General features: G+C 40.2%; 1 protein-coding gene across 4 annotated transcripts in view; it reads left to right on the forward strand.

Moving 5' to 3' along the window:
- Nucleotides 1-23,540, forward strand: part of tkfc (triokinase/FMN cyclase) — a 56,075-nt gene that overhangs the window by 27,879 nt on the left and 4,656 nt on the right. For all 4 annotated transcript variants that reach the window (XM_039755167.1, XM_039755177.1, XM_039755145.1 and 1 more), the window contains 7 exons: nt 4,781-4,897; nt 7,174-7,293; nt 7,563-7,700; nt 7,808-7,914; nt 9,925-10,028; nt 14,139-14,172; nt 14,530-14,622. In XM_039755167.1, the coding sequence (XP_039611101.1) occupies nt 4,781-4,897; nt 7,174-7,293; nt 7,563-7,700; nt 7,808-7,914; nt 9,925-10,028; nt 14,139-14,172; nt 14,530-14,622 (713 nt within the window). The remainder of the gene's footprint in view (nt 1-4,780; nt 4,898-7,173; nt 7,294-7,562; nt 7,701-7,807; nt 7,915-9,924; nt 10,029-14,138; nt 14,173-14,529; nt 14,623-23,540) is intronic.

Here is a 23,540-nt window from a genome sequence, read left to right on the forward strand (position 1 = left end):
AATATATACAATATGAAAGTCTAAGTTCAATTTACATGTGCCTATAGTGCAAATGGATCATAAAGTGACTTTGGTTGTGCAATGTTACAGTTGTAGTGCCAGTTCACAGTGAGGTAATTATAAGTACAAACCGTTTCACCGGGAGCACTGGATGGACTGATTGAGTGGGTTTATAGTTCTTGGGATGAAACTGTTTCTGAGCCTCCAGGTCCTTGAAGGAAAGGCTGTAAAGCATTTGCCGGATTGGTGAAGTTCAAGTAGACTGTGGCATGGCTGAGTGGAATCCATGCATGATGGCTTTGCTGAGGCAGCGTGTGCTGTAAATGTCCTCCAAGGCTGAAAGCTGTATCCCGATAATCCTCTGTGCTTCCGACACAATCTGTGCGGCTGTGATACCACATACAAATACAATCAACAGGTTAAAATACTCAGAGTCGTGCATTCAGAGTAACAACGCTAAAGCAGCTATGGTATTTGGAATAGTTTAGCCATTCTGTGTACCATTATATTGTTACTGAATGATTACAATCAAGTGCCTTACATTTGTAAACGATGTGCAATTAATTTCAGGGTATTTGATAGAGCCTACAGTCATGGATGTAAATCTAAAAAAGAAAAACCACAGAAGCAGTAGCACTGCTTTGTCTCTGGGTGCCACCAGTTTGCAAAACTGAACAGAAAAGTGCATATGCATGGTGTGGACTGCCGTGAAAATGTTTGTGGTTTTACACCAAGTTTAATATTTATACTTCTCAAAGGGAGCATGCAAACTGGTGGACGCAACATTTTTGTGCATACGCACCATTTATACAGGAGGCCCTAGGAGATTAAATGCACAATCTGAAACAGAAGGGGCATTTGGTATGGTCTCAAATCAGTTGCATAAATGTGGTGAGGGAAATGCCATTTGTTTACAATCGGACACCTTTACATAGTCTACATGTCAGACTGAAGTGCTGGCATAGTTATTTGTAAAACATATTTTTCAGCCATCCATCCATTTTCTAACCCGCTGAATCTGAATAGGGTCACGGGGGTCTGCTGGAGCCAATCCCAGCCAACACAGGGCACAAGGCAGGAACTAATCCTGGGCAGGGTGCCAACCCACCGCAGTACACACACAAACACACCCACACACCAAGCACACACTAGGGCCAATTTAGAATCGCCAACATATTTTTCATATATAAACATTTTTTTTACCAATATGCAGGCATCACTGAAAATATTATTAATCTTCTTGAAAGAAGATCAAAGTTTCTCAATAGTTTACTTCTTGGCCTCAAGGAGCTTCACTACCTGTGTGTTATGGAGCAATGAGAAATGACTGTGTTTGTTCCTTTTAAATTAATGAAGACCTTTTTAGTAGTTCGTGATATTAACTAAAATGCCTAGGCCAGCTAAGTATGTTAATGACAGGTTGATATATTTCTGGCTGAAAACATTCCTGTTTTTATTCATTGGAAGACAATTTGTTCCACAGCATTGCTGAAAATGAACAAATTAGATATTAAGAGTGGTAGAACATGTTCAGCATTAGCTTTATATAGGAAGCTTCTGTTATGCCTTTATCACTAATATGCATAATCAACTAACATTGATGGTGGTCTTTGTTGCTGCATGCATACCATTATTAATTTGTGGATCAGCCACCAGTGATTGAACTTTTTATTTTTATTCAGGTTAGCTAAAGGTAATTTAGAAGATAGTGTGCTACAGTTTATACAGTATTGGTATCTGTTACTGCAGCAAAGAATTATAGTGATGTTTCATTTACAAGCAGTATTTTAAGTTTTGGAGTATTGAGTCCAGCATAATAAAATTTATGTTGGATAATCAAAACCTTTTGGGTATGGACAGTCAAAGGTACCAAAATGTACATATGTAGCTCTTTTATCCCTTTTTTTTTAAATGCTGGTCTGACCTTGTGGGGTTGGGAATGTTTATTGAAAATAGTTTTACTGCATACAGCAGCCATCAGGAAGCATTTGGAACATGTAATATTTTTATAAATCAAAAGAACGACATTTGTTCTGCCTGCTATTTACACCTACTTTAAGTGTATTCAAATGTCACAGTTTTAGTGTTTTAGGAAATCACTGATTTTTCTAATTTGTTTCCCTTGTTTTTGAGTCATTTGCAGAAACCTGCATTGTTACTGATTTGTTTGTAATTTTCAAGGTTCTTTTATTTGCCATTTGTGCATAAAACCAACAAACAGTCAAAGCACATTGGAATTCTTATGCAGAGCGCTGTCCGAGTCATAGTAAAATATTAAAAAAAACTTTAAAACAGTAAAATAATATAGATTATACCAGAACTATACAGAAAGGTGGTAATATCTACATAAAAAATACAATATATTGTAGGTATTGCACAGTTAAAATATTGCAAATTTTTCACTCGTCATTTACATGACAAGTCAAGTGAGGTAGTGTGAGGTTATTACACATATTCAATAATTTTGTTTTGCCATCAGCCTGACTGTGACGGGGAGAAACCTTATTCTGTGAGTGATGATTCTGTCTGCTCTGCTGGGTCTCAGATTGTACATACAGTTTTTTGTGTCTGAGCAGGGAGTGAGCTGGATGGAGTGAGTCCCTGATAATTCCCTCTGCTCTTTTCCAACAACAATGTGCGTACATAAAGTCCATGGAAGGAGGTTTTGTCCCTATGATCCTCTCCGCAGTCTTTATGATTCTTTGCAAAGCCTTCCTCTCTGCCTGTGTGATGTTCCCATACTAGACAGTGATACCTGTGGTTAGAATACTCTCTATCAGTCCCCTGTAGGCCTGGGTGAGAGGGCGATGGTTCAGGTCGGCTTTCCTGAGCAACCTAATAAAATATAGCCTTTGCTGGGCTTTTTTCACTGAGGCTGTGGTGTTAAGATTCCAGCTCAGGTCTGATGTAACCTGCAATCCCAGGACTCTGTGGCTGTCAGCCCTCTCCACCTCAATCCCTTTGATGATAAGAGGCTGTAGAGGGGGAGGATTCTTCCTGAAGTCCGATATTATTTCTTTGGTCTTGTCTATGTTGAGGATGAGGTCATTTTGTCATTATATTTTATTCATATTAAAGTATATTAATGGAACTTCACCATAAAATAAGTTTAAAAAACTAAAAACTTTCTGAATAAGTCCATTTTTCAAGCCAAGAAAGTTATTGAGCATTGATCAGAGTCTTGAGTTTTGGAGTGGAGTGGTGGCTCTGAGGCTAGGGATGTAGCCAGTTAAAATCCTGTAAATTCCAGAAGGTGGGCCCTTGAGCAAGGTCCTTAACCTGCAATTTCTTTGTCCTGGGTATGACATTAATATGCAGATCTGCTAACTTATAGGGACAATTTGGGGGCTGGTGGCAGGATGGCACTCCAGACACTGTATATTTAAAAAAAAAAAAAAAACCTCACAACATTCTAGTGTGGTGCTGAGGTGTCGCCCACTGCACTCGGGTCCCAATCCAGGTTGCTTGTCATGTAGAGGGTGTACCAATGTGTTATCAGCACATTAAGATTGTACACTGTAACCGCAAGGGGGAACCACTGAGCCAAAATCTGCAGACACCGTATTGCCCTGACACACTTTCTGCTCCAATGAAAGGTTTTTATTGAGCCCCAACACCTTCCTCACAAGAATAATGACAAAAACACACACACACACACACATACACCAAGCACAATTCTCCTTCCTCCTCCAAGAGCATAACCCACTGCCTCCCATCTGTGACTCATCAAAATGAGGCAGCAGGCTTTCTTTTAAGCTCAACCAGGTCTTTTGTCCCAGTCGTCCAGAGTACTTCCATGACATGCATAAACCTGGGCAGTCCTCCCTCCAGCAGCACCCTATGGCAGTCCCCAATGACCTCAACAGGGTTGCATTTCCAGACTCCATTTCCTATGCTACCCTGCAGGTGTTCTACTCAGGTTTAGCCTCGAGACATATTACCACCTGCCATGTGGGGGAATGACCTGCTCCTGGCAAGCCCATTCCACCGGTCCTTCCATTATGGCCTCTTGGCCACATATGAAACCTTCCATTATCCTGGCCAGGATGCCTGTCCTTCCTTCTGGGGACCCACAAAACACATTGTAAAATAGCTTATATGTGTCATTTTCAAACAAAATAAAAGCAATATTATAAGATTCAGCCATTTTAAAAAACGATCATCTGTGCACATTCCCTATGTGCTTGTCGTCTTGTGTTGATTTACTTCCATATTTATGTGAGAACTTCTCTTATCACACAAGCACATAGAAAATGCATCCTTAACTCAAGAAAAATAGTACTAGGTAAATGCAATAAAATTATCATTTCCAGTTGCTATTTGTTGTCACAATCATGTATCAGAAACACAGAAGGCATGTTTTCTTATATTGAAACTTTTGCTGCTTCAAACTGTATGCATTCAATAAGTTTTTAGGCTTTTATTTTCCAGTGGTGCCCTGTGCCCCATTGCCTCCATTATAAAGTGCTAGTGCATGCAAGATAATTATTAAAATTTAAAGAAAATGCTTAACTTCATTTTGCATGACAAAAGCATATACTGTATACCCTGTCTGTGAAGAAATATCTACAACTTGAAAAATAAAAGGTATCCTTTAAATAATACACCTTTCATTTCTTGGCTTTTTAAGTTAAATCACAATTAGAAATTGCTGGCTATAACTTTTCTTTTGGTAAGTTTAAAAACTGATATTAACTGTCCTTGCAATTCAGATCATTTTTGTTTAGTATATTGTGTATGCAGGAAGCGGTGACTGATCATGTTCTCCCTGATGTGACAGAGAGCCGGCACGTCGTGGTTGCACGGGTGGTTTCTGGTACCTTTATGACCGCGCTAGAGATGTCGGGGGTCTCCCTCACACTGATGGTGTCAGATGATGAGCTCCTTAGACTCTTTGGTGAGTTCTGTTTTTACAGTACCTTTACATTGTTATATGTCTGCTCCCGGGTTTATATTGGACCTGGGATGATGTCGAGAGACTGTTTGCTATCATTATATTGTATGATGCTTAAGTTTTTAAACAAGTTTATTGCATACATGCAACATTTTGAAAAGGCAATTTTCCTTAATTAGGAAGTTTAGATTTGTCTGCATTAAACCTTGGTTACTTAACACATTCAGAGTATAGCAGCTTTCATCAGTATTAATAATTCAGTTTTAGTCAGTATTTATATTATACAACCATGTTATCTTTAAATCGCACTGGTAAAACGGGTACATTTGCATTTGATTATTAGATTCAATTGATGTAACAAAAAACTTCTGCATTATAAAAAATTAATAAACCCTGTTTTGTCATGAATATATAAAAGGAACCTTTTCAAATTGACAATTTTAGGAGGGACATTTCAATCACCTTTTATATTGATCCATGGTTGAGTTAAGCTCACAATGAAAACCTTTTTCTGATGATATGCATATACAGTATTGGCGAGAGTAGGAAAAAAAAAGCCAAACATACTGTGCATTATTCTCTTTCACTCCAAGTGGGACCATTAGACCTAGGTGGCTATAATTAAGCTTTCCAGTTACGTTTAATTAATAACTGTTGTCATGTAACTATACCGCTAGCTTATTTTTTCTAACATGTAACAAAGCTGCTAGTGTGCAATGCATAACACACTGAAGGGTGCAACATCAGAGAAAAAGGCCAGTGTGTACATTTTCAATGAAGAATCATAACCTATTAACATTAATCAGAGAACAACAAATCAATGCTGAAGAGAGTAAAAGAAAAAATGAAGTCTGTATCCAATACAAAGAGAGGACACCACTGGTGTCTCCTTTCTCATTTTTTGTATTATTGTAGAGGTAGCTGACTGTGCTGCATGTCTAAGAAGAGTTTAATCCAAGTAATCAACAGACCCCAGCATTAATGTTTGCAGTGCAGTTTTTGTAATGCATGTAGTAATAAGATGCATTGTGCTTGTCATTCCAACAGATGGTGTGTCACAAATATTCATAGAAATAGGATGCATTACTACAAATGTTTGTGAAGCACTATCTATTGGAATGACAAATGCCAATGCATTTTATTACTACAAACACTTATGTAATTACGCCATTTATTGGAATGACAGGGACATAGCAACCAGACAATTATCTTTTAATTAATGTGGGTATGTAATGTATATATTTCAATTATTGCCCAGTTCTAGAACTATAGGACTGGTTTATCTCCAACAGTAGTGTCAAATATGAACATAAGATATCTGACAAATTAGAAAACACCATATGACCATAAATCTATTTGGGTCAATCAAATAATCCCAATAAGTAATCCAGATATTTTTTAAAGGTTGTTGATGATACTACCTAATAAAATAACTCTTTCATTCCAGATTCCCATGCCTCTTTGTGTAGTAATGTGCTTCCTGAAATCTGTCTTATATGCACTTCCCCTTGATTTCTGTTGGAGCTCACAAGTACATGGATCATAAACTCTGCTCTGTGTGCTATACAGGTGCCTTTAAGAACTTTGTAGATTTTAGAATGGTCCCCTCATAGACGTCTCTGCTTGAGATTTAGGAGATTTGATTCCCTTAGTCTGTCAGAGTAGGAAATACCCTTCAGTGCATGGACACACTTGATGGCTTTTCTCTGAATAGCCTCCAGACTCACTATTTATATTTTGTTATGTGGATATTGGACCTGAACACAGTACTCCAGATGCAGTATTGTAAGTACATTATGGAATCTGAAGATAAGGTCCCTTGATTTATATTCAGTCTGAGATGTCCTATGTCAGACACACTCAGAAAATGGGGCATGCAAACAATAAGTATAACAGAATCCAGTGGAGGTTTGCTGATGGGTTTACTTTCATACTATCATGGTAATGACTTCACGCATTGAATACTCCTAGCCAATCTGCCTTGCAACATCTTGGCAAGTTTGCCTTACACAATGGCAGCACCCATAATAACAACATTTACTTATACGGTTCTGCACATTGCCAGGACAATGGTAATACAGTATTATGTCAACAGAAAATTCTTCAGTGCTACTTCTGTTAACATAAAAAGTTTAATTTGTTGTCATTATGTCAAAAGGGAAACTCTATTATGTCAAACATCTCAAAAATTGAAAATTATGCTATTACGTACAATGTAGAACATGGAGCTCCTCATACTATTAATAACACTCTGGTTTTCTTTTGATTTTACTTGGCAGACTCTGAAACTCGGGCCCCAGCATGGCCAGCCACAGGTCGAACTGTGCTTACAGGGCAAACACGCCTTATCCAGCCTTCAGTGGAAGAAACGACAGTGGTTAAAACCTTTGAGAATGAAGGTGGGTGTGGAATGATGCTTCACCTGCCTAAAGACAAATTGTTTGCATTCCTGATTCTGGTCTTACATTACATTTGGGTTTAAGTAGTTGAGCCTTGGTGCCTGTTTTTCAGATTAATTTTTTTTAAATAATTGCATTTTTTTTTTAATTCTCCCTACAGATTATTGTACTGTATGTAGAATATACTGTACAATACAATGATCTTTACAATGAACTTAAAATATTAGTTTCTGTCTTACTCTTAGCACAATGTATCTTTTTACCTGCAGCTTCTGAAGCGGTTCTGGTTAGACATGTCTTGCAGAATGTTTGCTCATCTCTCCTTGCTCTACACGAGGAGCTCAATGCACTTGATCGCGCTGCAGGAGATGGGGATTGTGGAAGCACACATTCAAGGGCTGCCTTGGGTGAATGATGACTTAAGTTACTATGTCTTAGCTTTAGTAGGTGAAAATGACTGAGTGTCTCTGGGATAGGATTTCATGTTGAGATTCTTGTCGTCTTATGTTTCTAGCGATCCAAGACTGGCTACAAACTCAAATCATACCTGCCAGCTATACTCAGCTCCTGTCTGCTCTTGCAAAAGTGGTTCAAGAACACATGGGTGGCTCCTCAGGGGCGGTAAGTGTTTGATCGTGTTGTGTAGTTTGGTGTCATATTGACTTTTAACTTTAAAGATGTGAGTTTTGCTTTGCCAGCCTGTTAATCCTAAATTAACATTTTGAATCAGTTAATGACATTCTAGCAGAGGGAATATTTTTCATGCCTTGTGCAGGATGTGAAGCTCATTTCATAAAGTCCTTTCTGGTGTCACAGCTACTTCTTCTCATTCACCATCATAGGAAGCATAGTCCTCCAGTGACACAGAAGCAAAATAAGATTGTTTTCTGGAAAAATCCAAGTCCATTAAAGGAACACATGCAAATATAATTACATTTAAGACAGAGGAAATTGAAATTAGACACTTAAATTAATATCACATGCGGTGGGTTGGCACCCTGCCTGGGATTGGTTCCTGCCTTGTGCCCTGTGTTGGCTGGGATTGGCTCCAGCAGACCCCCATGACCCTGTGTTCGGATTCAGCGGATTGGAAAATGGATAGATGGATGGATGGATGAATTAATATCACATAATTAGACTGTTTTGAAGAAACCCACACAAACACCGGCAAAAGACTGGACATTAAGACACCCCATTCAAGTAAAATGAATAAAATATTTTATCCTCATGGAGGATGTATAGATGTTGTTAAGTAAATGCCTTCAGTTAGCCTTCAGGTGGCACTGTTGTACTGCATGGCCCTGCTAATTCCCACATAAAAAATGTTTGTAATTATACTTCAGTATACCATAGAAACATCTGACAAAAATATCTAAAAACACTGAAGCAGCAAACTTTGTGAAAACCTATACTTGTGCCATTCTCAAAACTTTTGGCCACAACTAGAAACACAAAGGAATCAACCACACCTCATTCAGCTGAACATTTAGCACAAATTAAACTGAGGCTCCTCAGCCACCATACCCATACAAAATGATGTTAGTAAATCTCATATTTGCTGTTCCTAAAATGTGAACAGATTAGGGTTAGGGTTTTAAAGACATGGTGGCACGTCATACAATGCTTAAACTATCTTGATTGGCTAAGGGCCTTCTTCTAAAATCTCCTTTTAATCCTTACAAGTGGGACTGACCTACCATATCATTTCTAGAAGTTTTGACTTTTCAGAAGACCTCAAAAATTCAAAAACAAATCCTGCCACTGATAGAAAGTACTTCATCTGACAGTGCACACAGCTTAGATACATAACAATTCTTTGACACATTTGCAGGCAAAGAAGTCATAAGCATATAAACTGTTATGAGAAAAAAATAGGAATGAATTAATCTTGCCCAGTCAGGACTGTTAGTGAACGTCATCTGGTGATGCCCCCTCAACAAATCTCAATCCTGACTGTTTTTGTGTGTAGCTCTGAGCTGGCAGAATGAGCTGCCCATCTCCATCTGAACTGCGGACTACATCACTGTGTTTAAGAAGATTTTGAAGCTTCCCTTGTTCTCTGAATGTCTAATTGATAATGGCTTTGGTAGGTTCTTGTAACTACGAAACAATTAACTAGACTGGCATTCTGTTTGCATTGTGAAGATCAGTTCTGGAACCTTGTCTGTGGCTCTTGTCCCAAGAGTGATGTTTACTTGATTCTGTTGACCTACTTTGTAAGTCACTTTGGATAAGTGAATAAAGGTAAATGTAGTTGCTGATAATGAGAGAAGAAACCCCTGGATTTGTATTTGACCAGTGACTGTCGCACACACACAGCAACACAAGTGTGCATAGCCTTGATCAGTAGGTACATGTACTTATTATACAGTACAATACAATGATGGCAGATCTCTATTCTCTGCGTATAGTACTTGGTTTTATTGTTATTGCTATTATAAAGTCCGAGGGAAGATTTATGAGGTGATTTGACCTGAATTTTAGTTAAGTAGCAATGGTCCACAAGCAGTTCAGTACAATATCTTCTCAAACCAGAGGAATTGTCAGCACTGTTATCTCCCCCAGATTTCAAAATGTATCTCAAAGTAAATACATAACAGTATCACTTATTTTATTCTTTCTTGCACAAAGCTATACAGTTTATTCCTGACAGCTGCAGCACAGCTTCTTCGGTCGTCATCTACTCTGGTTTCCTGGGCAGATGCAGTGCATGCTGGGACTGAGGCCATAAAGAGGTAAGGGCTGTTTTATTTATTAGACTGGGAACTTGAGTGGCTGGACCAGGCCAAGGGGTCGCCCACGTAACACCTGGCTGCAGCAGATAGAGGGTCATTTCCGGAGGGTGGGACTGGACCGTAAGTCTGCCTGGGGGGTTGCAAACCGAGTTGTTTCGTTATGTAGTGGGTATACCAGTGCATGCTCCCCGACTTGTGATCATACCCAACAAGAACAAGACCAGAAGGCAATACAAACTTTGTATACTGTTAAGAAATTACAGGAGCAACTTGTGTGTCAGAAAAATAAAACAGGACTAGTTAGTCGTTATGTCATCAAAGGCAGAAACTGAAGTGAACATTTTTTTGGTTTGGGTCAGTATGCAGTGTTTTCTTCTGTTCATTACAGATTTTCAATCTTTAGTAGAACTGAGATTCAAAATGCTAATACCAGGAACCCCACATGGCTACTGGGTCTTGTTCATAAGCCAGTTTCTTCCTTCAGTTTGCTAGCTTGGTCATTCATCTGTTTAGAAACATCCTGTTTGTTTTACTGTAAAGGAATATATAAAGGACATTGTTGTCTGCATACTTTTTCATGATTTGCAACCAAAATCTGTTTTGGTAATTTAGTGGTTAGACTTAGATATTTAGAATGCTGTATCGTGTCTTGTACTTGAGACAATGAATATGTGGGCAAAAGAATGATGGAAATGGAAGTGCAGGGGAAGAGAAAGTGAGGAAGGCCAAAGCGGAGATGGATGAATAAAGTGAAGGAAGATCAGAAGGAAAAGGGCCTGACTAAGGAGGAGGTATTGACAAGGTTGATTAGGCATATTAACTGCACATAGAAGTGGGAAAAGATGAAAAGGATGAATGAGAAAAATAATTTTGAAACATTCTGCAACTTGAGCATGAATCACAATTGCTAATTACTAAGTCAAATAACAGAATTATATATATTGTGTATTTTTGTACATATTTATGAGAGAAAGAGATCTATCTATCCATCCATCCATCCATCCATCCATCCATTCATTCATTCATCCATCCATCCATCCATCCATCCACATAGAAATATAGTTATAGGTGATACCCCATGTGCCAACTTTGCAAAAATATAAAAGTAAGATCTTTATCAAAATTAAAATGTTTATTATGAATTAAATTACTAAGAAAGGACAAAATGGTTGGAGAAAGTACTGAGCCAGAACATACTGGAAGAAAGTCTTGCCTGCTTGAGCTGCACTCTGCTTTGAGCAGCATGTACTTGGTGGGGTGGCTGGTCAGCAGATGCAGGACACAAGCTTGTCTTAAATATTACCTGTTCTGCCCACATTGCCCCCAGAACGCAAACCCCACTGATAAGAATAATATGCACAACAGTCAAACCATCCTTTTGTCTGGTAGAACTGGTAAGTTCTCCATTTTTTTGCCATAACAAGTGCTTATCTTATCACTCAGTTCTTGTACCTCTTTTTATTCCAGATATTTTTTGAGAGATTTTACCTACCCATGTCTTCAATTTATAAAAGATGCCCTAGGTTCAAATTAAGTAGGTTACCCTTTCAGACATGCCATTTTCACCTCGCTAACTACAGCAGTTGTAACAGGGCATTTTTATGTACTACCCTTTTCTAGAAAAAGGTGCCAAAAAATAAAACTGTTTAATCACAGTAGAATGCTTAATTATTTGAATAACTGAGTTTAGGTATAAGACAGAACTCTACAGAAACAGCACATTGACAGAAAGGCTATGAAATAAACCTTTATAAAAGTCTTTGAACCCTGTCTACTAAGTGGGAGGACTTGTCCACCGTCTACAGCCCAAAATGAAAATGCAAAGCACTCATAGTAGTCTCTCTTCCCCCAAAACACTCTTTTTTTTCTGTTTGTCTAAATCATTAGCTCACCATATCTCTGCTAAATGAAATCCTTGCCACTATCTCACCTCTGCACTACATGCTCAGCTTCACTTTGGAGTGGCTTTATACTCATCCATGGAAGCACCTTCTATGTAATCCTTGGATCAGAAATGAAAGAAAGTTATGTGGCCTGCCCTGCAGATCCCTACATCCTTGAACACTTGTTAATGAATTACATCCTAAGGATTAGATACATCCATGGCACAATAATTTTCAGGTCAGGTAATCCTCTTGAAGTTTCCTTCCAATTTTACCATTCCCGTCATGGGAGCATGATGATTAGGATGATCCTCCTCTATGTTACAGAAACCTATACTCTCCTCTTAACATACACATCGTTCTAGATCTGCTCCCTGTTTCTTTCCATTTCCTGCCCCTTCTTACTCTGGCAGGTCAGCATAAGTATCTTTTTATGTTTATTTATTTGCCAGTTCTTTCTTCTTGTAATGATTCTTTAACAGTTTCATCGTCACATACATGTGACAGTACTTGCCGGCCTGTTTGACAAGTTGCCAGGTCTGTGCTTTTTCCCACAGTAAAACATTTGGAGAACTATAAGACATTTCCAGGAAAACCTGTTGTGCTTGATCTTTTGGAATATGGACAACTACTGTACACATTGATGACTGCGCATTACGAGTTACTGTGCACATGCAAACACTGTAGCACCATGACCACAAATCGTAGTTGAACGGTACTGTGTGCATGACTGATTTAATGAGACACAGACAGAATTGCTAATAAAGAGTATAATGCTAAAGCTGAACACTGTATACTAGACCATCTTAAAATGGTCAGAGGGAGCAGATGTAGCCATGTTTTTGAAGATAACGTCCTATATCATGCAGGATCTTTTATTGCACCCAAAGTGTTCTGTGTGAGTGGTATGTTGGGAAATGTCAACAGGAATGTCAATGTCAACACTGGCCATATGGTTAGTAATAGGAGAAGACACTTGAGCCTAGAAAGAAGAATCAGACAATATAATGAAGAAGTTCTACAGTATTTGATGGTGTGGGGAAGAGTCAGAATGTTAAGAAAGGATCAGAAGGATTCAGGTTCAATTTCTGTTACTTTTCTAGGAGTGAACTTCATTATGTTTGGTACTGGCTTGGCTGAGGGCCCTGACCATAACATGAATGCCATTTTCTTAAAGAGCCATGCCTGTTATGAAAAGAACTGTAGAGAAAGGAATGGCGTGAAGCAATGGCATGGGTTTTAGTATGACATTCTTGCACACATTCAGTTATAACTTAGATAACATTGTGATCTGATATGTCAGACATCTCTTCAATATTGCTTTCATCCATCCATCCATCCTTTATCCAACCCGCTATATCCTAACTACAGGGTCACGGGGGTCTTTCAGTTGATTTTGAAAGCTCAGTTACTGTAAGTACCTCACTGCAATGCTCTAATACAGCTATATAAAGTGCAGTTTCAGTCCTAAACAAATGTTTCACTCTTCCCTGGGAATTGCCCAAGACTCTTTGCAGTTCAGAAAGCACCAGACTTCTACTTTTTGAATTCCCCTTCCCCAGACAAACCTTTCAGCTCAGCAATTTTCAGTGGCTAGTCTTGCCTGAAGACTCCAGCACCCTGCTTCTATAGCAAACAGAGAGTCTGTATTGAACATGGGTGATGTTTAACATTAGAGATGACAAAATGTAATACAAGGTAAAAGACCCTTCCATTTTGTAGAACAGCTTAGCTGGTTTAGGGTTGAAAGGAGTCAGGGCCTATCCTGACAGCTTTATGTGCGAGGCAGGAACCAAGGTTGTCCATGCCTTTGAAGGCACTGATATTTCAGGCACATTGTTCCCATCTTTCAGTGATCCAGAGTAAGTAGGAACAACCATATGAAGTGCTTCTGAAACCCAGTTTACATTGTTCAGTTATAGTTCTGTAAATCGCCTATCATAGTAACCAACACATAACAGTCTAAACAATAGTCAGTGTGTGGAAGTGGTGCAAATCTCAGAATATCAGTAAGACAACACAGTCTAATAAATCACATGGGAAAAGATGATTTTATATGAGGGCACGACAGAATAACTGTGCCTACATGGGCTTTACCCTTCTAAAATGAGTAGTTTTCTGTGGGTGTTTTTTGCTTTTCATCATGTGGTGTGTCAGTGTAAATGTTTTGATTTTCCACCTTCTGCTCCAGAGTTGTGTATTGAATCAGTAATCTTTGTGCTTCTAGGTATGGAGGAGCTGAGCCAGGAGACAGAACCATGGTAATGCTGGATTAATGACCTGCCCAATACAAATGCTGTCAAGCTTATTGTCTGATCTGAATGAAATGAGAATGGAGGCATTTCTGATTGTCCTACTCTCTGTTCTGGACATTTTATACAGCTTTAGAGAAAGAGCAGTTTAGTTTTTTTGTCTCTTTTGTCAATTGTTCAGGTTTGGACTGGACAACAGGGGAGAAAATCTGTTGTTAGACATTCCAGAATTTGGCCTCTTTAGAGCTTTGCTTAAATTGTTAGCAGTTTTTCTGGTAACCCCCCAATCTCTTGTTCATATTATGATATACTTCCTGGAGGGACAGACCCATGGCAGCATGTCAACCCTAATTTCTTGTGTTGTAGCTGGACGCTCTGTGTCCTGCAGTGAAAGAGCTGCAGAAGCTTCATTCCTGTCCTTCTGGAGGTGAAATGGAGGTGCTGGAGAGAGCCGTGCAGGTACAGTAACTTTCCAGAAGTATCATTTTGTGCTTTTCATATCTTGATTGACAAGAATACAAAAATTCTTCTTGCAATGAAACATTTAATCCTATCAAATAAGTGTTTATTATTTTTTTTTTACCATTATAGTTCGAGCGTTTACTCTGCCCAATCAGAAGTTTTCAGCAGTTTGGCATAGTAAGGAATTAATGTGTAAACTGGAGATCCACATTCCTGTGCATGTCCAATGGGACCTGTCTTCTTAGCTGTGCGTTTTTGTTTTATTTGGCTAGTGTATATTAAAGGAGAGCTTTGATTCCAAGGCTTAGCTCATTACATAATAGCATTTGCAACCCACAGCCACATACTGGACTGTAGAGACTTGAGAGCAGGTACGTGAACCTGAAGTAGCAATGGATTATTTACCTGAATGGTAGAAGTCCTTGCTTAGCTACCCCTATAGACACCTAAACACTATAGAATAATTTTTTTTAGTTCTGTGGTTTAGCAGGTCGCGTCTCAGAAAAAGGTGGCCAGTTTTGAAATAAATAAGTAAATAATTGGCCGGCTCGATCTCTATGGGTGTGTGTGCTCACACAGCTGTGGTGGGGTTGGTGGAGTAATTGGGGTGAAAAGCATCTTCACGTGAGGGTGTAGTTTGTCTCAATTGCTTCATTGGCTTCCTGCGATGCATGATTGGGATGCTGTGCCCATGGGAAAAGGGAGGAGTCACAGAAAAAGGAAATAAGAACAAAAAAAAGAAAGGAAGGAGCAAGGTTAAGAAAAGAAAGCGGGAGACCGAGAGAGTGGGTGTGAGTGAGTAAACGAGAGAGAGAGAAGGCAGGCAGCCAGGAGGAAGTCCCTGAGGAGAGCGTGTGGTGACGTTTCGAGAGTGAAGGCAGCCACTTCACTGGAGTGATTGAGGAGCTGCAGTGACTGAGGCACTTCTTGGTTGGAGCGACTCCATGTAAGACCGGACGGGTATTGAAGGCTCAGCGAGGCATCCTGCTGGGGAGCCATGTACTGCAGGGACACGAGCCTGGCAGTGGGAGTCGGAGGTTTGGCCTAGTGCCCTGCCCGGGCCACAGATTGGTAGCAGGCCTAGGAGCAGCGCTGATGGTTGGCTTAACTGCCAGTTACGTGTCTCTTTGGCTGCAAGGACCCGTTTTGAGTTAGGCTAAGGAGACGTTAGTTTTTAAAGGAGTGCACCCGGCTCATGTTGTTAAAGACAGTTTCTTGCCATGTTTTAACCTTTCCTTTAAAGGATTATTTATTTGATTGATTTTAACTTCCACCAATTCACTTCACTTTTGCACTGCACTTTTGGACATTAATTTGTTTTGAATGGTTTTAATAAAAGCAGTTTTATGCACCTACCTTGTGCTCTGTATGAGCATCCTCATCCCTGTTGGGTACATTATTGGCAGTAGCAGGTTCAAGAGGTTCCCTGCAGCAACTGGGAAAGTAAAGCCGACCTGCACTGTCACAAGATCCTACTGGATATTAGTGATGCAGCTATAGTGTCTAGAAAACATATTCATCCCCTTGGGAGATTTCACATTTTATTATTATGCAACAGTAGTTGTGTTACTCAACTTCACCCGGTGAATTTTGTAGGACCATAGGCCTCCTTGATGGTGCCTTTGGCTAATCAGATGCATCACAAATACTACGTAACTCACTAAGGTCTCTTCTGTACACAATATTTGTCGCATTTTTATACAAAGTGTTAATGTTATTGTCGGGAAGTGTGGTTTAGTGGTTAACGCGTTGTACCTTGGACTTTAAACCCTAATGTTTCTGCTACTGACACTGTGTGACCACAAGCAAGTCACTTCCCCTGCCTGTGCTTCAATTGGAGAAACACGAGAAATGTAACCAATTGTGTGTCAAAGGTTTTAAGTCACTTTAGTCAAAGACATCCGTCAAATAATAAGTAATATGAATATTGTTAGGTCACTGGAGCTGACTGTTGTTGAACTAGGCATTGCAATTGCACAGAAGGAAAATATCCCTGCATTAGATTAATGTCTGCCAGTGTCAGTTTTCCTAGTGACTTGGCTTTTGTTGATGGTCATTGCAAAACACAATTTTACAGGAAAGTGTTTATTTTAATTAGAAACAGGTAATCCGTGATATTCCCACTAGGCTGCACTATGTTCCCTTTTCACATTGCTCACTCCCCTCCGATGCTGCACAGCATTTTGAACAAGTCACATAGCTGTTACAGCGTCTTTCACTCCTTGGTAATGCACCCATGGGCCCTGAAACTCCACAGGTCAACTCACACACAACCTAAAATCCCGCTGGACGTTTGTGCGAGAGTGCAGTGCAGCGTCCGGTGGTCAACAGAGCAGAATGGATAACTAAGATGAGAGCTGGTACACTTCTTAGAGTTGCGGGTAGCCAACCATTGAGCTGTGTGTCTTCCTTGAGCTCCGCTGAACTTTCCCTTTCCATTTTACAGTGTGATCACGTCTCTTTTTTTTTCCTGTCAATGACACCGCTTCATCTTCACTTATCCATCATCCCTGTTGGTTAGTGGTGGTGTTCATGTGGCCAGTCAATGACTTCTCCTGCTAACTTCATTTGCATAAAGCACACTCTCATCACAGGACAAAGCCTGTAAGTCAGTATAATGTTAATAAATATTGATAACTAAACAATGTGCCAGGGTGAGCCAAAATAAAGTACCACATTTTTCAAGGTCAGTGCATGAGGGAGAGAGGCAGTCGAGTGGGCTGGGGTGGGGGTCCTTTAATAGGCGATCCCTTGTAGTTTTCAGTTGGCAACATGCCTTGGTCCGGTGCGCACTGTGCTTTCACTGTCAAAGTATTCTCCAAAAACAACAAATCCTTCATTACTATGCAACACCCCTTCTGAATGCAATTCAGCATTCCTCCTAACAATGAAGTCCCAAATCGGAATACAGTTCTTCAGTGGGTGGCTAAATTTAGACAGACGGGTACAACATTGAACAGAAAATCTCCAGGCTATCCTTGGACTGTACAAATACCTGAAAACATCCAAGCTGTAAAGGCATTGATTTTGCAGTCTTCTAGACGTTCACCACGCAAACATGCTTCTGCCTTAGTCATTTCCAACACATCTTTGAGTAGGATTTTGCATGAGCACCTTAATTTCCATCAATACAAAATTATGGTAGTGCAGGAACAAACTGAAAGAATGGGAGAGCTGCAGAGAGTTGTGCGCGAACATTCTGCAAACCATTCATCGAGATACCATCGTCATGAGGCATATTTCCATTTGAATGGTTTCGTAAATAAGTAAAACCTTTACTATTGGGCTGAAACCAACCGTCGTGAACTTCATCAGAGACCCCTGCACAATGAGCGGATTACAGTTTGGTGTGTCGTTGCAGAACTTTTTGCGTCCCCAACTGGAAGAAATGGATGTGATGGATGCCTGGTTTCAACAGGATGGAGCAACAGCTCATATGGTGTGGAGATCCATGAATGTTTTGTGGCAGATGTTTCCTGGGAAGCTCATCTCCTTGCATGGCGATGTTGGGTGGCCTTCACATTCTCCTGATCGCACTCTGTGCATTTTCTTCTTGTGGGGATATCTCAGGTCGAAGGTACACACACTGACCTCAAAACCTTGAACCCCTCAAGGACACTATTCACCATGAAATTACCGCTATTCCCCTTGAAATGGCTGAACGAGTCAAGCGAACGTTCAGAAATCGTCTTGAAGAGTGTATCGCTAATGATGGCCAACACCTTGAAGACATCATTTTTAAAACACAGTGAAAAAAATCTATTTTGTATACGCTGTCTTGCATCGTAATGAAATTTATTTTATTGTGTAGTGTTTTTGTAGAATAAACCTCTGAAATGTGGTACTTCTTTTTGGCTCACCCTGTATTTGTCAGTATTGTGGCCTAATCTACACAATAGAGACACTTGAGGCAGCTCAGTAAAAAGGTCAGTAGATGAATACAAGAAAATATCCAAGTTACTAAATGTTAGTCATTAAGAAATGGCAAAAATAAGGCCCCACTGAAAACCTGCCTACAGCAGGTCATCGAGAAAACTGAGTGATTGTTCAAGAAGACCAGGGGCCTCATGTATAAACGGTGTGTACGCACAAAAATGTTGCGTAAGAATGTTTCCATGCTCAAATCGCGATGTATAAAACCTAAACTTGGTGTAAAGCCACGCACATTTCCATGGTAGCTCGTACCCTGGCCTACGCAAGTTCTGCACTTGGTTTTGCAAACTGGCGGCACCCAGCGTCAAAGCAGTGCTACAGTTCCTGTGTGGATTCCTTTTCTTTTTTTAGATCCTCCACATCGCTGACATGCCTTTTATAAATACACTGAAATTAACCGCATATTGTTTATTAGTTTAAGATTGTAATTAACCTGTAACAATATAATGGTCCACAGAATGGTCAAACTATTCCAAATACCATAACTGCTTTAGCATTGTTACTCTCACTGCACCACCTTCTTCTTCTTCTTTCAGCTGCTCCTGTTAGGGGTTGCCACAGCGGATCGTCTTCTTCCATATTACTCTCACTGCACCACACGGAGTATTTGTATCACTGTATCTGAGTGGGGAATCACAGCTGTACAGTAGCTGATCGGAAAGAGAATTATTGGTATAAAGCATCAAGTACATACTGCCTCAGCCATGCTGTTTATTGAACTGGTCTCATACGGCAAACGCTTCAGAGTCTTTCCTGTACGGTCCTCGCGGTTCAGAGACAGTTTCATCCCATGAACTATAAACGCACTCAATCAGTCCATCAAGTGCTCTTTGTAGAACTGTTTGTACTTATAAGTACAATTACCTCACTGTAAACTTGCGATAGTTATAATATTGCACAACCTGCAGCACTTTATAAAGCGCGTATTTACATATGATGACAATGTCATTTTGAAGATGAAATGCAGCAAAATATGTTTATTGTATTATACAGATAAAACTTTAACTTCATTTAAATAATCTGTATTGTTAATAATTAAAAATGTGAGGACACGGTGTCGCAGCGCTAGCGAGCCGCTGGCGCTCCATTCACAGATTGTTCCTGCCTCGCGCTGTATTCTTGCTGGTGCTGGCGTGACACTTGAAGGATAGATGGATAGAATAATTAAACACGTACTACGAAAATATTTCAGTGTTCCTTAAAAGTTTTGAGGAGTCAGCGTTCTAAGCTTACAGATGGCTTAACGTCTATTACAGAGGTGATTGTGTGGCAATTGGGTATTTGCAGAAAGAAAAGGAAGGACAGGAATTTGAGGTTAGTACATTTGAAAGAGACAGTATTGCTACAATAAAGTATTTCCTCGAAGGTCACGCAGCAAGCATCTTGCATGAGACATGAACAATCACTGCGCCACCGTGTTCCCATGTTTAATAACATGCTTTAACTCCTATGATAATGAACATTATATCAAGTATACATCTCAGTATTTTAATTATTCAGAGAGCTTTCATATGACACTCAGCGGGTGGGCTACGACTCGACTTTTCACAACGACTTTGATATGTAACAACTTCTTTTTTATTTTGGGCACTGTGCAACTTTGTGAACTTGAGCTTTCGATTTTCTCCGACACGCTATGTCACTCGATCAACTTCCTTTTGTTATTTATACCACTGTTTAAACCAACAAATAAGTCAGTTTTTCCTTGCCTCCACTTGGCATTTGCTGAAATTCTTCTATTTCCCCCTGTGCTTTTGCTATTGTCTTTTCACAGAACGCTGCATTTTAGGGCTATTTATATTGATTTGCATATTTAAAGAGGCGTAATTCTGGGAGGAGACAAGGTGGGACAGCAGGTGCGTGCATGTGTGTTACTTTTCACGCTGACCGGGATTTATGTAGCAGAAGAACGTGGAAGTTGATGAATGCACAGATTTATGCATCTGGATTTTTTTGTGCGTATGCACATTTCCGCTTTTGTCCACACGCCATGTTATAGTGTGAGTTTTACGCTCGGCGTTATGCATGAGGCGCCAGAATAGTGAGGAAGGCTGCAAAAAGACCAAGGAGAACTCTGAAGAAGTCATAAGGTGCAGTGACTGAGATTGGAGATGGTGTGCAGACAACAAGTGTTGCCCGGGGGCTTCACCAGTAACAGTGCTATGAGAGAGTGGCAAAAAGTAAGCCCTGGTTAGAAAATGCATGTAACATCTCAGCAAAAGACACGTGGGAGACCCCAGTGTCAGCCGGAAAGTTCTCTGGTCTGATGAGACCAAAACTGAGATTTTTGGCCATTAGACTGAAACAGTGCATATTGGCAAAAGCACATCCTGCCACCGTGGTGGCACCCTCATGCAGTGGGGTTGCTCCTCTGCAGCTGGTCCTGGAAAGCTTGTGAGGGTGGAGGGGAAAATGCTGGAAAGTTCAGGAGGAAAACCTGATGCAAGAGCATCTGCGTCTTTGGGGAAGGTTTGTGTTCCAGCAAGACAACAACCCCTAAGCACAAAGCGAAAGCTACACAGGAGTGGCTTGAAAATGACAAGGTCAGCGTCGTGGAGTGGCACAGTTGGCGTCCAGATCTCAATCCAATGGAGAGTCTGTGGCTGGATTGGCACATACTGTTCACCCGCAATCCCCAGTGCTTCGGCAGCTATGTAAAGAAGAATGGAGGGGATGGCTGTGTCCAGATGTGCAAGGCTGACCGAGAGAGACCTGCGCACTCAAACTCCAGGCTGCCAAAGCTGCATCTGCTAAATCCTGCTTGTATCACGTATGCCATTAATTATTTTACAGCTAATATTGGTAATTAATTTACGTCACTTTGCAGAGATCTGTTTTTATTTTTACATTCAAGAATCTTTTTCTGTTGATTGGCATCTAAAAAAAGAAAATGAAACTCACTGTGATTCAATGTTGTATAATAATAAAATGTGAAAACTTCCAAATACCTTTTATAGGCACTCTGTGGCTGTTGCATCACATGCCCCTCTGTTGCTGTAACAGGTGACATGTTCTTGTGTATGTCACACACCATATGCACTTGTTAGTACCCCCAATATACTCTAAGCTGTGTTTGTAGCTGTGAAGCTTTCTTGCGTCAGCCTCCTAGCTAACTGAAGCATTCCTAAGGGTGGAGATGGAGTCGCAGCTACTGGTGCCCTGGGAGCATCAGCAGAACAGAAACAGGAAGGTGTCTGTGACGTACTCTCCCCCCATGAAATGTGTCACGCTGCCTAGCAAGTCACCATTGAAATATATGGAATAATGTGAGAAAGCTGTTGTGCGTGACAGCAACAATCCCTAGTCCACATGCTGTGGATTTGTGCAGCTCATTGTGTTAGCCATGAAGTACTGGATACACACAATGGCTGTTTTTCCTAGTTTATCATTAGAACTCATATTTGACAAGTGGAGACCATCGCCAACCGCCACGTACAAAAGCTAATATTCACTGTATGCAGAAACATGAAGAAGAAATGGCACAGAAATGTCAAATATAAACTGTCTTTCCATCAAGTCACAACTACTGTATATGATAGAATATGGAAGTGTGATCACAGTTGGTAAGAGGCTGGCCACAGGAGTCCATGCCTGGCATACTTTGTGTCCTTGTTATCTTGTTGACTGTGGAGCAAGAAGTCACTGCCTTTTGCCAAAGCCCCCCATATGTCAATATTTCAGCAGGATCCATTTGCATGTGAATAAATCAACTTGCACACCACAGTCCAAATGTGCTTGTTGTGTATTTGTTCATTTTTGGGAAAGAGAAGACGATCTTTACTGAGTTTCTAGGAGGTCCATACCCTGCATGAACTACCAATGAAGACTCGACATCTGATAATTCCTGCTGTAATAATCCAAGTTCATACTTTATATAATCAGAGAGGCTGAATGCTGGTGACTATGGCTTCAGCCTTGCAGTTTGGAGGAACTTGCATAATTCTATTATGAGTCACGTGATTACCAGCAAGAAGAAAGCAATGTGCTTCATTGTCAGCCCACCAGCAGAACCTCTTTGGAGTCCATGCAGTGGTCGGTGCTTGCACAGCGTACATTTACAAATGACACCGTTGTGGGCCAAACTGTGCAGTGAATTCGTTTAAAGCTTGAAAAGGAAAGAATCTGAATTGGCAATTGGGTTCTCGTCATGGCATTTTAAGTGTGTTACCAGTATGAAGTACCTGCTGTGTAAGTGAAGTGGAACATCAATGTAGAGTAAGAAAAAGGAAGGCCTCGACTCTTAACAGGCTTTGAGTATGTGACCGATGATGATGATGAGAGAGAAGGAGCACCCAGTGTCAAGTAAAAGACTGCAGTCGTGTTTTATCTTTGGCCTGATTAGTGTAGAAACTTCTAGACCACTGAGGGTGTCTGGTAAGCGTCTGAGCAGTCAGCCTCGTGTTTGATATTTTCAGTGGGATTTTGTACTGCAAGTCATCCAGTTAACAATGCAGAATCAAACTGACACTTCACCTTGTGGAGCAGATTTATTTACCATTTGAAGTATGCCAGCACTGGTCTTCATGTGATAAGAACTTAAAAATCATTTTGTATGCAAGGAATGAGAGGTTCATCTCAGCAGCCTTCTATGGAGGAAATAAAAAAGTACCAAAAAGTAAACCGTTTAATTTGTAAACTTTAATATGAGCCTTCCAGAATACTGGAGACTGGACTTTTCTTACAGGCACAGTATCCCGTTTTTATTCTGCAGGAGGGCTGAATGCCGATTCTTCTTTTCAGATAACGCTGTACAAACACCTTTCAGAACTCCGTTGAAAAATTACAAACTGTGTAGTAAAGGACAACCTGACCCTGAGATGGGCCAAGAAGCAACACTCATTACCTGAAGTAGAACAGCAAGATTTTTTATTAAGTTTGATGTAAAGAAAAAGTAAGCCTAGTAGAAAATTCTACTTATGCAGAAATCTTGGCAGAAATGCAGAATAGAATGAGCTCTGCAATAGAGAGCTGCAAGACGCAAC

Source organism: Polypterus senegalus, chromosome 1, assembly GCF_016835505.1.
Source record: "Polypterus senegalus isolate Bchr_013 chromosome 1, ASM1683550v1, whole genome shotgun sequence".
Taxonomy (NCBI): Eukaryota; Metazoa; Chordata; class Cladistia; order Polypteriformes; family Polypteridae; genus Polypterus; species Polypterus senegalus.